The 19,184-nt window shown below is 40.6% G+C and overlaps 1 protein-coding gene across 1 annotated transcript in view; it reads right to left on the bottom strand.

The window, feature by feature from the left end:
- The window catches only part of adgrv1 (adhesion G protein-coupled receptor V1), a 513,902-nt gene that overhangs the window by 317,002 nt on the left and 177,716 nt on the right, over positions 1–19,184 (bottom strand). Inside the window, exons 29-37 of the mRNA XM_061980535.1 lie at positions 17,221–17,586; positions 16,919–17,162; positions 12,993–13,208; positions 12,692–12,907; positions 6,988–7,232; positions 6,738–6,919; positions 6,177–6,675; positions 5,801–6,110; positions 1,373–1,582 (exon numbers count right to left, since the gene is read on the bottom strand). Of these exons, the coding sequence (XP_061836519.1) occupies positions 1,373–1,582; positions 5,801–6,110; positions 6,177–6,675; positions 6,738–6,919; positions 6,988–7,232; positions 12,692–12,907; positions 12,993–13,208; positions 16,919–17,162; positions 17,221–17,586 (2,488 nt within the window). The remainder of the gene's footprint in view (positions 1–1,372; positions 1,583–5,800; positions 6,111–6,176; positions 6,676–6,737; positions 6,920–6,987; positions 7,233–12,691; positions 12,908–12,992; positions 13,209–16,918; positions 17,163–17,220; positions 17,587–19,184) is intronic.

The following is a 19,184-nucleotide window of genomic DNA, read 5'->3' on the forward strand; positions in this document are numbered from 1 at the left end:
CCACTGGGGTGAGTTTTTCTTTGCCCTTATGTGGGCTCTGTACCGAGGATGTCGTTGTGGCTTGTGCAGCCCTTTGAGACACTTGTGATTTAGGGCTATATAAATAAACATTGATTGATTGATTGATTGATATTTATTTGCACTAAAAGTTATTTAAACGTATGTCAGAAAACAGCTGGACAAGGCTTTAGGTTGTTTTTTAAAGAAACGTCGGACCAGTAGCGACATAATGTTTAATGCGGCGCTAGTTTTAACCCCAAAAACACAAGGGGATTTCACAAACACCTTTATTACGTGTGTCCAAGAGGAGCATCAACATTTGCATTTCAAAATATAGGAAACGTCCAGGGAAAATTGGAAAAAATATGGCATTTCTCTACATCACAATACCTTGCCATCTACTCAATTCTATACAATTTTATTGTCACGGCTTCTCACACCCCGCCATGCTTTATTTTGAGTTTCTTGCTAATTTTCTGGATGTAGTTTTAGTTCCTATCTTGTGCTCTTATTTTGTGGTTTTTCCCTTTCCTGCGGCAGCTTTACGCTTGCCTTTGAGCACTTTTTCCCCCCTCACCCGTTTTGTTTGTAATTTGCACTATTTAAGTTGAGCTTGCGACACCATTGGTTTGTCGGGACATTACTCACGATTCACTGGTGACTGTTGAGGATTTGTTCGATGCTGAGCTCTAGTACGTACGTACTTTGTGGACGCCGTCTGCTCCCCCTTCCTAGTAAGTGTCTTTGCTGTTTTCCAGCATTTTGGTTTTGTTTGTTAGTCTGTCCGTTCAGTGCACTTTCCTGTTGCTCTCGCTTTTTGTTTTGTTTGCGTAATCAATAAATCCCCTTTTTACTGCACGCTGCCACATCTTTCGTCTGCATTTTTAAAATCACTACAACCTCCGTCGTCTTACACAACACACGCTTGACATATATAATAGTTTATGGATTTTATACATTCTGGTCTCCTTCATGTAGCTTATAGTTGAGACTGCGAGTGCTGCGGACGCAGGCTTGTCGAGCGACTCAATCGCTGCAGTAGTGAAAACGGACAAACCAAGACCAGAAGAGTTGAAGCTGTAATAGCTGCAAAAGGTGGACCGACATCATATTGAACCCTATGGGTTAGGAATGGGATGACACTTCAAGTTCATATGTGAGTCAAGGCAGGTGGCCAAATACTTTTGGCAATATAGTGTACTTCACTATTTGTTTAGTTGTATTAGTAAATACTAGTACATTATATGTGCATATATTGTATCTGCTGATTAAGATCTGTTGTAAAAAAAAAAAAAAAAAAGTCTGATACCAATATACGTCAAAATGCCAAATATCGGGGCCGATAGTGGGTCGATGTCTACTAGATACCCACCTTCTCTGGCGATGACTGAACGTGACACTGGATGGAATCCCACAATCCCAGCCACATTGTCATTAGCCAGGATCACGATGTTGACAGTGTCCGAGCTGGGAAGGATGCGACTTCCTCCCTCCGTATTAACAAGGCCGATCATGAGGTTCTCGTTGTCTTCGGGCTCGATATCATCTCTGATTACAATCTCTACGGTCTTTTTGAGTTCACCTGCAGACACATTCAAGTAAGAGTGGTTGCTTGTAGACAAAAAAATATACAGTGGAACCTCAATTTACGACACCCTCATTATACGATTATCCAGATTTACTAAAGACCGAATAAAAAAATGCTAACGTTTAGTCCACGCAGTGTGCGCCAGGCCTCACATTCATTGTGCACGGGATGGATGATTTTTGTGCTAATTCAGTCAGCAGAGCAGTGTTGTCGTTAGTTACTGCGCCAGCTGTTGTGAGAGATAAACCGATGCGACAAGCGAGCAATTTGGCTCCGACGGTAGCATTCCCTAAAACCGCTAAAATTCACTTATGTAGTTTTAGGCTATCTATCCTTCCATGTTCTACCGCTTGTCCCTTTTTTGGGGTCGCGGGGGGTGCTGGAGCCTATCTAATCGAGTGTAAAAACATGCAATCGGTACGCTACTCCGGTTGCAGTAGGCGGCTGCATTCAATCGGCAATCAGTCAGCACTCAACACACCTGTCGCCCGATGAGCTCCCTGGACTTCTTAAGCCAGAGCAGACCTGCGTTCCGGGCCAGAACGTAGTTTCCTGTTTCGTACAGTAAGCCAACTCGTGTCAAGCTCTATGCCAGGGGTCCCCAAACTACGACCTGTGGGCCAGATCCGGCCCCCCAGCATCCAAAATCCGGCCCACGGGAAGTCCAAAGTTAAAAAATATATTTTTTTTAAATATTTTTTAGTTTTTTAATCTTTCTTTTCTAATCCATTTTCTACCGCTTGTTACTCTCGGTGTCTCCTAGCCGCTCAGGCAAATCATACTGTCTAAAAATGAATTTTCCCATCGATAACGTGACAATGTTAAATGTTGATGAACATCAATGTTAATTGATGTTTAAATGACAAAACTGATTATAAAGACAATGTATATATGTATATATACGTATATATATATATATATATATATATATATATATATATATATATATATATATATATATATATATATATATATATATATATATATATACATACATAGTGAAGTGAAGTGTGAAGTGTATTTATATAGCGCTTTTCTCTAGTGACTCAAAGCGCTTTACATAGTGAAACCCAATATCTAAGTTACATTTAAACCAGTGTGGGTGGCACTGGGAGCAGGTGGGTAAAGTGTCTTGCCGAAGGACACAACAGCAGTGACTAGGATGGCGGAAGCGTGGTTCGAACCTGCAACCCTCAAGTTGCTGGCACAGCCGCTCTGCCAACCGAGCTATACCGCCCCATATATATATATATATATATATATATATATATATTGTATATATACATATGTATGTATATATATATATATACCGCCCCATATATATATATATATATATATATATATATATATATATATATATATATATATATATATATATATATATATATTGTATATATACATATGTATGTATATATATATATATTGTATATATACATATGTATGTATATATACATATATATACATACATACATACATACATATATATATATATATATATATATATATATATATATATATATATATACTGTATACATACATATGTATGTATATATACATACATACATACATACATATATACATATATATATATATATATATATATATATATATATATATATATATATATATATATATATATATATATATATATATATATATATATATATATATATACACAATATATATACACTTATACATATATATATACAGCCTGGCCCCCGGCCAAATTTTTTTAACCCAATGCGGCCCCGAGTCAAAAAGTTTGGGGACCCCTGCTCTATGCTCTCTCTCTCTCTCTGTCTTGTGTTTACTCGTCCTCCGTGTTTCATTTGTCTTGTGTTCCCGTGTCGTTCCAGCAGCATTCCTACGTTTCCTGACGACGAGCTGTGTGTCTCGTCTCCCTGTATTCCCTCTGGTTCCCCTGGCTGCCTCTTTGGATCTCGACCTCCCGCCTGGACACGGACTTCTACGCCTCGCTCTTGCCCCAGACCTCCTGCCTGTATCTAGATCTCCGAGCTTGCCTTGCCCCCTTGGACTTCCGCCTCTTGTTCAACACTCCCGGTAACTCTCGTCAGATAATCGCTACACTTCGCCACACACATACACAATTTGGATTAGTTTCACACTCCATACTATTGTAAATATTAATTAATAGAGCTAAAACTACGTCCCTGCATTCTGTGCAGTCTTCTTCCCCCGCTGTACCGTAACAGGTTTGTCTCTAAGACAACGCGAGGGCCAGGAATGTCCGCAAAAGGGTTCATGCGTTACCTCACTGAAAAGAATAAACGCATATAGCGGCAGCACCGTCCATTGCTAGTGAGCTACCAGCTAATGTCCCCGCACAGTTAGACCTTGTTTACACTGCAGGTCAATTCAGATTTTTTTTTTGCCCAAATGTTACCTGTTCAGATTTGTTCATGTCAATGTGAACAGCGCAACCCCGAATTTTTCAAATCCGACCCAGGCCTCTTTCGTATGTGGCTATAAAATCGGATATGTATCAAATACTCTGGTCACGTTCATCCGATCGATACGTCATTAAACAGCAATAATTGTTCGCCAAAACAAATGGATGCAAAATGAATGATGTTTTAGGAATTCACGGCAATTTTCCACCATTCCGGTCTCCGACTGCTCGCCCACAAGCTCTTCGTAGCAGACATCAAAATGTCCCGCTAACTGTGAGAGTCAAAATGCTTGCCCTCTTCCTTCTTAATCTTCTACACGTAAAAATGCGGTTCAAAAGTTGATGTTGATTTTGAACGCACAAAATCCATGAAATTGCTACAAATGCGCTAGGACTGAGACCGACTACAATTGGAGCCAAGTGTAAACACTTCAGCACGTGTGACGTCATGACATGTCTGCATGTGGGTTAAATGGCGTTTATTGTCATTGTGTAACGTCAATGATTATCGCATTTTCAAGACTATACGCCGCTACTTTTTCCCTACACTTTGAACCCTATGGCTTATAAAACGGTGCTGCTAATTTATGGATTTTATCTCTGCTAACGGCCATAATGTTTTGTATTCATAAAACACAAGCAGAGACTCTGAAAAGGTGTTATTGTGCTATGGCGCCATCTTTTGGTTGAGTTGCTGGTTGAACGTGTACTTACTGTTTCGCGCCTTAAACCGGAAGTATATCCCGCTTTGTCTACTACTGTATTCTTGTCCATCGCGTTTCTGCTAGAAAGGATTCTTCATTCATCACTCCAAGCAACGTTTGTAAGTTTTACAATATAACTAAAACAACTCTTACTTACTAAACCATCCCATGTGTGATGTCTTAAGGAATGTTTTCATGCATATTTGTATGTGCTATCGTAATGTAATGACGCTAGCAACGTTAGCATTAGCTAATATGATAACACGTTTACGAGTGTCTGTGTTAGTATTATTACTTTACAATGGCATTCTTTTTGTATTGTTTCAGTTTGACAAATAGCTCCGTAAATTCACCAAAACATCACTGTGGACTTATTGAGTTTGTTTAGCTGATTGGAGAGCTAGCTTCCGCAGCTCGTGGGTCCATGATGATGACTTCTGTTTTGTTTAACCAGCCGTTTTACTGCCGTGTTACAGACACCGTTTGGAAACAATTAAGATATGTAAATAAATATTTTAAAACATTTTTGGTACAGGTATTTATCTGCGGCTTATGGTCCGGTGCGGCTAGTATAATAAAACAAAAACAAAAAATTCTAAAATCTGGTGGGTGCGGTTTAAATACCAGTGAGCTCTACAGCCCGGAAATTACGGTACATAATAATATCAGATATGACCAAAAAATCTGAATTGGACATCCCACTCTGCAGTATGAATGTAGCCTAAGTCAGCAATGTATTTAATATACACAGTTAATATGTGACACTACACATCATAGGAGGATACAATAAGCCAGCGATTCTCAATCTCCATCTAGCGTTACGCCGATGAATCGCTTAATTAAATATTTAAATGCAGTGTTACTGTTCAAACTGTGTGTAATGTTACAGTGGCCAAAAATATGAAATAGAATTGTTAAATAATACCTCTGCGTTGTTTTTAATGAATACTTAGGCTTACTGTGTTTTAATGTTGGTCATAATGGTGGTACTTGGAGAGCCATGGGCAGGTCGACAGTAACGATACCAAGTATCAGTATCAATTAAGTTTGTAAATCGAGGTCCCACTGTGGTTCCAAAGATGTACATGTTCCACTTACCATCAAACACCAGGGTGCCCCCTGTTCCAGTGAAGTCCCCATCTGGTGTGGCTTTTCCCCCAACAAACCTCCACTCCACCGTAACCGTGCCCAAGTTCCCTCCTCTCCTTTCAATGACCAGGGGAACTACCACCAGAGGTTCTTCTCGAACCTTAACATAGAGTCCCTGGTCGGTTGCGTTGGGACTGACGCTGTATATCAAAAACACGCCGAATGCGTCGCCGTTCAACCCTATAGTGACCACCGCCTTATCTGGCTGGCCGATATGAGGAAGGTTCTTCTGGGCCGCAGACACGTTCATCAGTCCTACCTTTTGAAGGGTGTTACGTTTGTTAGTACGTGTCAGAAATAAACCATGGAAAAGAAAATACTGTACCTGTAAGATCTGTATGGCAAAGCTTTCATCCATTTCTGGGAATGTATCGGTCAAAATGAGGACCGTGAGGTTGGCTTCCCCTGACCCAGCCTCCATAAAGGCACTTTGTGCCGTCACGGCCACGTAATCGCTGCCCGCCACAGCCTGGCTACTGAACAGGACAGCATCTGCGGTCACATTTTTGACATAAGTCAAAACCTGGGATTGTGTTTCTAGTTCGTCAGCCCCAGAAGTGACCCAGGTACAGGATGGCGGGGATGTGCCTGATGACAGAGAGAAGGCCCGGCAAGCGCGCTCTCTCAGACATGCAGCTGCACATGTCGCCAGGGGATCCGTCTGACCGGTGATGTTAATGGACCCTTGAGGGGGACGGGCTGGAACCCCTGGTTTTGGGAGATCATAGTACATCAGTAGGTTCTGGCCCTCTGCTTGAGCTGAGTGGACCGGGTCGATCTCGGCAGTGCTGTACAGGATTTGCAAGCGCCCAAAGTGCCCGTCTCTGAAATGAAAGTACCACAAACGTGTCATATGTGATTTCATTCCCGTAAAATCCCTGGTTACCTTCTGTGGACCGTAATGTTAGCGCCAAAGACTCCTTCCAGTGGCTCCTGGAGGCGGTACACAGACTGGCCGAAGTAGACCGTCCCATATGGATTGTCATTGGCAGGCACTTTGATGTCAACAGACCTATCAGCGCCAAGGTTTCCACCGTTGCTGGCACTCGTAAGTTCTATCTTGATAATCTGGCAAAGACATATTGAACATTTTGGTGGGTCAACCCTAACACCACCTTCTGCTTTACCGTTCTTACCTCGGTGATTTCAGGAATATCATCAGCTAGGACCTCCACTCGGAGAGTCTTCGTGGTCTGTCCGGGAGCAAACGTCACCTCCCCCGATGTGGGCCTGATGTCGCCCACAGCAAGTTTACCATTGACAGTGGCCTGCCATTGGACAACCACCGTCCCTATAGTGCCAGCGTTGCGGACTATTGGCAGCGCAACATCAATGGATTCGGAATCCGGTTCCTCTACGGTGACGGGTGCAGCACGGAAGACTGGACGAAAGAACAAAGAAGATTCAAACATTACGATACAACTTGGAACAGAGGCTTTTAACCTTTTTGACCTCTGGGCCCAACTTTCCCGCTACAGAGGGGCCAGAGCCCACTTAAAAATCAACACTGAATTAATAATCTTACTTATTTTAATGGTATTGAATAATCATATTTGACCTACTTACAGTTTAACAGGACAAACCTTATTAAATAATCTGAAAGTATGTGTTAATCTAAAATATTATTAAACCTTAGGTCAGGCTGATTAAAAAAATCTAATATACTGCATAAAAAGAGACTTATAATAACTGGAAAAAAAATGTACAAACAAATACACAGTGCTAAAATTATTACATTTTAAATAAATGTAATAATAATAAAATATATATTTCCTAAATAAACTGTCAATAAAATGAAAATGCAAAATAAAACGCGAGCATCGTTGAGCGAGCCCTCGCCCCCGTTGCACGGCGAGGTTCACGCGAGTGGGTCGACATGCATGACGCTTGCGGTCACGTCCCACCCAACACCCTAACCCACCATAAAACAATTTCAGGAAGATTGGCGCATGTTTAAGGAAGTTATGACTGTTATAATTTTCCATCACAAGGGGGCGATATTGGTATGATATGGCAGCTCAGAGTACCCACCCTTTTTGGATTCGCTCGAGGGAGTACTTGAGAGTGCTCCCCCGGGTGATTCCTTCGTTTTACTGGGGGACTTCAACGCTCATGTTGGCGACGACAGTGAAACCTGGAGAGGCGTGATTGGGAAGAATGGCCGCCCGGATCTGAACCCGAGTGGTGTTTTGTTATTGGACTTTTGTGCCCGTCACAGATTGTCCATAATGAACACCATGTTCAAGCATAAGGGTGTCCATATGTGCACTTGGCACCAGGACACCCTAGGCCGCAGTTCCATGATCGACTTTGTAGTTGTGTCATCGGATTTGCGGCCTCATGTTTTGGACACTCGGGTGAAGAGAGGGGCGGAGCTTTCAACCGATCACCACCTGGTGGTGAGTTGGCTGCGATGGTGGGGTAGGATGCCGGACAGACCTGGCAGGCCCAAAAGCATTGTGAGGGTTTGCTGGGAACGTCTGGCAGAGTCTCCTGTCAGAGAGAGTTTCAATTCCCACCTCCGGAAGAACTTTGAACATGTCACGAGGGAGGTGCTAGACATTGAGTCCGAGTGGACCATGTTCCGCACCTCTATTGTCGAGGCGGCTGATTGGAGCTGTGGCCGCATGGTAGTTGGTGCCTGTCATGGCGGTAATCCTAGAACCCGTTGGTGGACACCGGTGGTGAGGGATGCCGTCAAGCTGAAGAAAGAGTCCTATCGGGTTCTTTTGGCTCATGGGACTCCTGAGGCAGCGGACAGGTACCGACAGGCCAAGCGGTGTGCGGCTTCAGCGGTTGCGGAGGTAAAAACTCGGACATGGGAGGAGTTTGGGGAAGCCATGGAAAACGACTTCCGGACGACTTCGAAGCGATTCTGGACCCCCATCCGCCGCCTCAGGAAGGGGAAGCAGTGCACTATCAACACCGTGTATGGTGAGGATGGTGTTCTGCTGACCTCGACTGCGGATGTTGTGGATCGGTGGAGGGAATACTTCGAAGACCTCCTCAATCCCACCAACACGTCTTCCTATGAGGAAGCAGTGCCTGGGGAATCTGTGGTGGGCTCTCCTATTTCTGGGGCTGAGGTTGCTGAGGTAGTTAAAAAGCTCCTCGGTGGCAAGGCCCCCGGGGGTAGATGAGTTCCTTAAGGCTCTGGATGCTGTGGGGCTGTCTTGGTTGACAAGACTCTGCAGCATCGCGTGGACATCGAGGGCGGGGCCTCTGGATTGGCAGACCGGGGTGGTGGTTCCTCTCTTTAAGAAGGGGAACCGGAGGGTGTGTTCTAACTATCGTGGGATCACACTCCTCAGCCTTCCCGGTAAGGTCTATTCAGGTGTACTGGAGAGGATGCTACGCCGGATAGTTGAACCTCGGATTCAGGAGGAACAGTGTGGTTTTCGTCCTGGTCGTAGAACTGTGGACCAACTCTATACTCTCGGCAGGGTCCTTGAGGGTGCATGGGAGTTTGCCCAACCAGTCTACATGTGCTTTGTGGACTTGGAGAAGGCATTCGACCGTGTCCCTCGGGAAGTCCTGTGGGAAGTGCTCAGAGAGTATGGGGTATCGGACTGTCTGATTGTGTCGGTCCGCTCCCTGTATGATCAGTGTCAGAGCTTGGTCCGCATTGCCGGCAGTAAGTCGGGCACGTCTCCAGTGAGGGTTGGACTCCGCCAAGGCTGCCCTTTGTCACCGATTCTGTTCATAACTTTTATGGACAGAATTTCTAGGCGCAGTCAAGGCGTTGGGGGGATCCGGTTTGGTGGCTGCAGGATTAGGTCTCTGCTATTTGCAGATGATGTGGTCCTGATGGCTTCATCTGGCCAGGATCTTCAGCTCTCGCTGGATCGGTTCGCAGCTGAGTGTGAAGCGACTGGGATGAGAATCAGCACCTCCAAGTCCGAGTCCATGGCTCTCGCCCGGAAAAGGGTGGAGTGCCATCTCTGGGTTGCGGAGGAGACCCTGCCCCAAGTGGAGGAGTTCAAGTACCTCGGAGTCTTGTTCACGAGTGAGGGAAGAGTGGATCGTGAGATCGACAGGTGGATCGGTGTGGCGTCTTCAGTAATGCGGACGCTGTATCGATCCGTTGTGGTGAAGAAGGAGCTGAGCCGGAAGGCAAAGCTCTCAATTTACCGGTCGATCTACGTTCCCATCCTCACCTATGGTCATGAGCTTTGGGTTATGACCGAAAGGACAAGATCACGGTACAAGCGGCCGAAATGAGTTTCCTCCGCCGGGTGGCAGGGCTCTCCCTTAGAGATAGGGTGAGAAGCTCTGTCATCCGAGGGGAGCTCAAAGTAATGCCGCTGCTCCTCCACATCGAGAGGAGCCAGATGAGGTGGTTCGGGCATCTGGTCAGGATGTCCCCCGATCGCCTCCCTAGGGAGGTGTTTAGGGCATGTCCGACCGGTAGGAGGCCACGGGGAAGACCCAGGACACGTTGGGATGACTATGTCTCCCGGCTGGCCTGGGAACGCCTCGGGATCCCCCGGGACGAGCTGGACGAAGTGGCTGGGTAGAGGGAAGTCTGGGCTTCCCTGCTTAGGCTGCTGCCCCCGCGACCCGACCTCGGATAAGCGGAAGAAGATGGATGGATGGATGGATGGAAGGGGGCGATATTGGCGCCACTGCAGCAATGCAGTTGCCTCCCACCCAACACTCTGGCTCACCATCAAAAATTTCAGATAGATCGGAGCATGTGGAAGGAAGTTATGACCGTTACAATTTTCCAGTACAAGGGGGCGAGGGCAGTGTCGAAATTAACATCTAGACATGATCAGACTCCGACCTTAATGCCTCATGTCAGTTAGGAAGAAGATCCGGTCATCTAAACCAGTGGTCCCCAACCTTTTTTGCACCACGGACCGGTTTAATGTACGCATTATTTTCAGGGACCGGCTTCCCACTTGTGAAAAATACAACTCACTATAATGCGGAATTAGTGGGAGCCCTGGACTTGCTTCTTTGCAATGAAATGCTGATGGAAATCAGCCATTGGCTGATTGACCAATAGATTTTACTGTAAAATTTAGGGAGTTTTTTTTTTACAGCATATTACTGTAAGTTGGAGAAAAAAAAAGACCAGTTTTTTTACAGTAAAATTTTGTCGACTGAGCTGTCAGGTTTGTTTGTTTTTTTAATCCACGGTTGATGATTTTACGGTACCGCATTTTATTATGGAAAAAAACTGGCAGCTGTGTTGCCAAAATAAAATTAAACAGCGGTACTGTATTTCTATTTACAGCAATATGTTGTAAAAATAATAATAATAAAATAACACCATATATTTTACAGTAAAAGTCTGGCAACTAAGCTGCCAGTTTTTTCCTGTAAAAAACAGTCGTCAAATCCACAGATTTGTTTTACTCTTTATGTAATATATATTAATATTTTAATTCATAGGCATATTCATTAATTATTTACTGTTACAAGCGGCCCTCCAATGGCAGCCATGACTGCGGTGTGGCCCTCGATGAAAACAAGTTTGACACCCCTGGTCTAGTGGGACATGCCAAAGTTAAGTCGGAGAAAATGCAGTCCTTTATAAATTATTTAATGTTTCTCTCTCTGACCACAGAACTTTTCTCCAGAAGGTCTTTTCTTTGTCCATGTGATGTCAGATGAAACAAAAATGTAGCGGTTTGGCCACAATACCGAGCAATATGTTTGGAGGAGAAAAGGTGAAGCCTTTAATCCCAGGAACACCATGCACACCGTCAAGCATGGTGGTGGTAGTACGATGCTCTGGGTCTGTTTTGCTGCCAATGAAACTGGTGCTTTACAGAGACTAAATGGGACAATGAAAAAGGAGGATTACCTCCAAATTCTTCAGGACAACCTAAAATCATCAGCCCGGAGGTTGGGTCTTGGGCGCAGTTGGGTGTTCCAACAGGACAATGACCCCAAACACACGTCAAAAGTGGTAAAGGAATGGCTAAATCAGGCTAGAATTAAGGTTTTAGAAGGGCCTTCCCAAAATCCTGACTTAAATGTGTAGACAATGCTGAAGAAACAAGTCCATGTCACAAAAAACAAATAGAGCTGAACTGCACCAATTTTGTCAAGAGGAGTGGTCAAAAATTCAACCAGAAGCTTGCCAGAAGCTTGTGGATGGCTACCAAAGGTGCCTTATTGCAGTGAAACTTGCCAAGGGACATGTAAGCAAATATTAACATTGCTGTATGTATACTTTTGACCCAGCGGATTTGGTCACATTTTCAGTAGACCCATAATAAATTCATAAAAGAAACAAACTTCATGAATGTTTTTTGTGACCAACAAGTATGTGCTCCAATCACTCTATCTATAAAAAATAAGAGTTGTATAAATTATAGGAAACTCAAGAAAGCCATGACATTATGTTCTTTACAAGTGTATGTAAACTTTTGACCACGACTGTATATATGTATATGTATATATAGTATATGTATATATGTATATGTGTATATATATATATATATATATATATATATATATATATATATATATATATATATATATATATATATTTACAGTTGTAATGCACTTTTCCACCACTTCTGGCAGTAATGACAGAAACAAACAAACCGAAGAAGTCCTGACCTAGTATTAGAATGTGTGTGTGTTTTTAGCCCAATGCACCCCTAAGTCAAAAACTTTGGACACCCCTGATTTAGGACAATAAAGGTAAGACATATTCTGTGCTTTGCAAATACTCCTATACAAGCTGTACACTGACTACTCCAATTCTGCAAGTTGCATTTTGGTATAATTGTCCCTTGTGTGAGCAAACATCATGATAAAGAAAAATGGTGTGGTCACTTTTGTTTTCACGTCAAGAAAGGTAGTGTACTTTGAACTCACCAAAGGCACCAAAAGGGTCATCAGAAGGCAATATGGTGATGACGGCACGTGTGAGCTCGCCCAGCAGAGCTCCTCCGGTCGTTTGGTTGATCAGCTCGACGACGACGGTCTCCTCCAGCTCAGGGACCACATCATTGATGACGTAGATGGGAACGGATTTGCTGGATTCCCCTTCGAGGAGGACCACATCGGTGGAGGCAACACTGTAGTCTTCACCTGCAGGAAACACACGCAGGTGGACATTGAGACAAGAGCGGAGACTCATTAATTGTTCATAGTGCATCCCCACCCTTAGACTTACTGACTCTGGCGCTCAGAGGCACGGCCCGGAACTTTACCGATACATCGGCAAATATCCCGCCAACGCGTGTGACGTTTATAATCGGCCCGACGTAGTCTTCAGCCACGCTGACAGCTGCAGCTGACAGTTGGAGGACACCAAAAGCGTCATCGCTCGCCTCGATTATCACCTGGGCGACAATGTCCATGGCAGGGCCGAGAGAGGGGGAGTTGGAAACTGGCAAGGAAAAATAAGAGGATATTATGCATTGGATGTTTTACATCAGGGGCGTCCCAAGTGCGGCCCACAGCACATTCTAAAAATACTATTACCAAAAAAAAAAAAGTAGAAAGTACAATAAAAGAGCAAAGAGGTGAAATGTAACGAGTAAAAGTTGCAATGTTGACTCTAATAACACAAAGCTGCCATGCAGACTGTATTTTTCTTTAAAACTGTCATTGCTCAAAAATAACATTGAATCAAAATCATTGTTGTTATGAATTATTGACCTATTCAAGGCTCCAATTATTTCACATCAAATATTCCACCATGAAATATTTTTTGGGGAAAATATTGCTTTGCCGTAACAAGTTAAAGTTGCAACGTGGACTGTAATAACAAAAATGTTGCATATTGTGTGTGTTTGCCAAATAAAAAACAAAGTTTTCTTCCAAAAAAGAGCAATAAAACCAAAAAAAAGGTTTTAAAAAATATTAACAAATTATAATTGACAAATAGATCTGAAATTAAACGAGAAATTTAAAGCTTTTTTTAACTGCCATTGTTCAAAAAATATTATTGAATCAAAATCAATGTTGTTATGAATTATTGACCTATTCAAGGCTCCAATTATTTCACATCAAATATTCCACTTTGAAACATTTTTTGGGGAAAATATTGCTTTGTCGTATCGAGTTAAAGTTGCAATGTGGACTCTAATAACAAAAAGCTGCCACGTCGACTGTATTTTTCTTTAAAACTGTCCTTGCTCAAAAAATAATAATGAATCAAAATGAATTTTGTTATGAATTATTGACCTATTCAAGACTCCAATTATTTCACATCAAATATTCCAATTTGAAATATTTTTTGGGGAAAATATTGCTTTGCCATAATGGGTTAAAGTTGCAATGTGGACTGTAATAAAAAAAATATTGCATATTTTGTGTGTTTGCCAAATAAAAAACTAAGTTTTCTTCCAAAAAAAGAGCATTAAAAACAAAAAAAAGGTTTAAAAAAAATATTAACTAATTATAACTGACACATAGATCTGAAATTAAACGAGAAATTTAAGTGTTGAAAGTTAAAGAAGAAAAAAATAAGATATTTATATGACTTATTTTTAACACTTTTGTCCTTCTGGATCCTCGAGACTTTTAGGGCATTTTTTTTAACTGCCATTGTTAAAAAAATATTATTGAATCAAAATCAATGTTGTTATGAAATGATTGACTTATTCAAGGCTCCAATTATTTCACATCAAATATTCCATTTTGAAATATTTTTTGGGGAAAATAGTGCTTTGCAATGTTGACTCTAATAACAAAAAGCTGCCATGTAGACTGTATTTTTCTTTAAAACTGTCTTTGCTCAAAAAATAATAATAATGAAACAAAACAAATGTTATGAATTATTGACCTATTTAAGGCTCCAATTACTGAACATCAAATAATACACTTTGAAATATTTTTTGGGAAAATATTGCATATTTTGTGTGTTTGCCATATAAAAAACAAAGTTTTTTTCTGTGGGGGGAGGAGTGGTCAGCGCGCCTGCAGGAGCAAAGGTCACCACCTCTGTCTATGGTGCTGAGGACGAGCGCCATCGGATGGGGGCGGGGCATGTGCTGACGGCGAGACACAGCTGACAGGTGATTAGATTTCACAGGTGGTACATGTTAATCTAATCATCTGTTGTCTTTAACAGTAAGCGGCCGAGAGCAGGGGAGGACAGAGGATATGGACGTGACTGAAAAGTCACGTTCTACTGGAGAAAGACTTTGACAAACAATCTATGCACAATAAAACTTTGTTAAAACTGCACGCTTGGCTCCTGTACCGTGTCTACAGTGGAACTGCTAGGAAGCAACTTCTACATCTGGCGCCCAATTAAAAAAAAAAAAAAAAAAAAAAAAAAAAAAAAAAAAAAAAAAAAAGGACTATGACAACACCAAGCCCAACAGCGGCACTGGGACAGCTCATAGCCGAGGTTTCGACATCGAGCCATCGGCAAATGGAAGCAATGCAGGAGCAAATCGCGCATCAAAGCCAAGTGCTGCGAGGGCTGGTGGAGCGGTCTGGAGTGGGAACCACGGACTACAAATGCGGACGCGCGCAAATTTTTAAGGATATACGCAGATCCCAAATACAGATCCGCAGGTACCGGAAGGGAAGAAAAGTTGCTTTTGCATAATATTGCGAAACAAAACGCCAAATATAATGTCTTACCTTATACACACACCATAATTAAACTCGTATGTTTAATGCGCCGACAATCCTTCAAGCAGTGCAGCTTCATAGCTTACCAAAGTCATATTAAAACATTTTGATAGATTTTTGAGCGCCGTGTGTAATGTTCTATATTTTCAATGGAACATTTAAAATGTTGGTGTTGTTTACTTGAGACCCATCGTAGTGCAGTCTACAGGTATCTCTTATGTTTGACTGCCATCTACTGGTCACATTTATCATTTTACCATGCACCAAATAAAATAGCTTCGAGGTGGGTATGCTCAACCAAAATTATTCCTTACATTAGGCGCACCGAGTTATAAGGCGCACTGTCGAGTTTTGAGAAAAAAATTTTTTTTTAAGTGTGCCTTATAGTCCGAAAAATACGGTACATGTGATTTTATTTTTAATACATTTGCAAATTTTTGGTTAAAAAAACTTTTCCCAATTTTTCCCAATGTCATTATGAGGTTTATTTAGCCTATTTTGGAATGAGGCTGTAACGTAACAAAATGCGCTGTGAATACGTTCCGGCTTTTTGACACTTAGAAAAAATTCAGACATTTTGACAAAAAAAATTTCGACTTCTTGACACTAAGAAAAAAATTCAGACTTTTTGACACTTAGAAAAAATTCTGACTTTTTGACAAAAAAAATTCAGAATTTTTGACAAAAAAAATTCAGAATTTTTGACAAAACAAATTCAGAATTTTTGACAAAAAAAATTCAGAATTTTTGACAAAAAAAATTCAGAATTTTTGACAAAAATGTGTTCGACTTTTTGACAAAAAAAATTCAGAATTTTTGACAATTTTTTTTTCGACTTTTTGACAAAAACATGTTCAACTTTTTGACAAAAAAAGGAACATTTTTGACAAAAAAAATTCTACTTTTTGACACTTAGAAAAAATTCCAACTTTTTGACACTTAGAAAAAATTCCAACTTTTTGACACTTAGAAAAAATTCCAACTTTTTGACCAAACATTTCGACTATTTGACAGTTAGAAAATATTTCGACTTTTTTAAATTACAAAAAATTCCAACTTTTTGACAAAACATTTCGACTATTTGACAAAAAATGTTTCAACTTTTTGACACTTAGAAAAAATTCAGACTTTTTGACACTTGGAAAAAATTCAAACTTTTTGACACTTAGAAAAAATTCAGAATTTTTGAAAAAAAAAAAATTCGACTTTTTGACACTAACAAAAAATTCCGACTTTTTCACAAAAGAAATTCAGACTTTTTTACCAAAAAAATTCAGACTTTTTCACAAAAAAATTCAGACTTTTTGACTCTTAGAAAAAATTCAGACTTTTTGACAAAAAAAATTCTGACTTTTTGACACTTAAAAAAAATGTCGACTTTTTGACACTTCGAAAAATCCTTTTTTAAAAAAAAAATTATTTTAACTGAGACCCTTTTGGATTTCCTGGGTTTAAACTAGAGGAGAGCTCTAATAGCAAAAAAATGACAAAGATGAAATGTGTTCTTACCCAGCCTCTCCTGCCCTCCTTGGACGAGCTGAACGCCAATCAACTGCACAAAGACAGACTCGTCTCTCTCCGGGTCCTCGTCATCCAACACTCGAACAGCAATGTTGGCTTCACTCTGGTTTGCCAAGAACACCACCGACTCGAATAGCGGAGCAAAGTCTTGCCCTTCGGTGGCTCGACCCACCCCTGGTGTCCGGTACGGTGCTGGATCTGTTTCCCTAAGTGTCCTGTACGTGACCCGCACCTGGACAAAGCCAAAGAATGAGTCCGGTGGAAGTCAGGAAACACGACTATAGACTCACCTGTCCCGTTAGGCCTTTCTGTCGCAGGATGCTGAGGACAACGACCGAGTCGCCTTCAGGCAGTCGAACGGGCCTTGTGTCGTTGGAGAAGACAAAAACGCCGTAAGGGTGGTCACTGGCCAGCACGGTCAGAGTCGCACGGGTCTTGACGCCCAGACGACCGTGGGACACGTTAACCAAGGAAACGGCGAAGCTCTCGTCCAACTCGGGAACTTCGTCCTGGGCCACGGAGACCACGATGTTCTCCGATGTCTGACCGACGGCAAAGGTGACGTTTCCAAACCGGTTGAGGAGTTCTCCCCTCGAGCTGGGGTCGGCCTCCCAGTAGACCGTGACGTTAGAGAGGTCGCCAAAGGACCGATCCACCTGGATGACGTTGCAAGATGAGGAACAAAACTTCAGAAGATGGGTGGGAATTTGTTGTTCTAATAAAATGACCACCCAGCGTCCATTGAAGTAGAATGTGTAGTTAGTTGGCCTAAGTGAGTCGTTATTTTGTCATTGCAGCAAGATCATTACTCTGACACTGTTGCTTGTTGTGCTCACAGCCACTAGGGGGCAGTATTCCCTTCATATCCAGCTGTGGCTCTCAATTGTTTTCTCACACACCCACTTGTAGGCCACAGAAACGTTTTCACGCCCCATGAATTCAAACATTAAACAATAGAAACAAATACATCTTTAAAATTATTAAAATGTGTCATTAATTATTACAATTCTTAATTATTTAGTTGGAAATACATATGATTTATTAAATGTGTCATCAATTTATTTACTGTAAAATTACATTTAATAATTGAATCATTTAATTAATCAATGAGTTAAATATTTCGGGATTTAATGAATCATTTAATCATATAATTAATTAATGACACATTTAAGTGAATATTTAAATATTTACTCATGTATACATTATTTCCCATTTGGCATATTTTCAATTATTATCAATATATCTCTCAGACACTTTTTCACACCCCCATGAATAGTAATATAAATAAATACACATTTTAAATTTGGTCATTGATTAATTATAATTGGAAATAAATACAAAAATGTGTTACTAAATGTGTCGTAAATTTATTTAATGTCAATTACGTTTAATTATGGAATCCTTTAACTAATCGTTGAATAAAATATTTCATGATTTAATCAATTTATTAATCATTTAATTAAATAATGACACATTCAAGTACATATTTAAATATTTAATTTATTCCAATTTGGTATGTTTTTAATGATCAAAATATCCCTTAAGGGTGACAGAAACGTTTTCACGCCCCATGAATTGAAACATAAACAATAGAAACAAATAAGATCTTTAAAAAATATTAAAATGTGTCATTAAATATTCCATCCATCCATTTTCTACCGCCTGTCCCTTTCTTATTATAATTGGAAATAAATATGATTTATTAAATGTGTCATCAATGTATTTACTGTAAAATTACATTTGATTATCGTATCATGCAATTAATCAATGATTTCAATATTTAATGAATTATTTAATCAGTTAATTCATTAATGACACATTTAAGTCAATATTTGCATATATACTTATTTATACATTCTTTCCCATTTGGTATATTTTCAATTATTATCAATATATCTCTCGTCCTTATAGATAACAGACGTTTTACATCCCATGAATAGTAATGTAAATTAATACACATTTTACATTCAGTCATTAAATAATAATAATTGGAAATAAATACAAACATGTGTTATTAATTGTGTCATAAATGTATTTAATGTAAATTATGTTTAAGAAATCCTTTAACTAATCATTAAATTAAATATTTCATGATTTAATCCATTTATTAATCATTGAATTAAATAATGACACATTCAAGTAAATATTTACTTATTTATTTTTTTCCCCATTTGGTATGTTTTTAATTATTATCAAAATAACCCTTATAGGTGATGGAAAGGTTTTCACGCCGCATGAATAAAAATATTAATAG

This window comes from Nerophis lumbriciformis, linkage group LG20 (genome assembly GCF_033978685.3).
Source record: "Nerophis lumbriciformis linkage group LG20, RoL_Nlum_v2.1, whole genome shotgun sequence".
NCBI classification, from domain to species: domain Eukaryota; kingdom Metazoa; phylum Chordata; class Actinopteri; order Syngnathiformes; family Syngnathidae; genus Nerophis; species Nerophis lumbriciformis.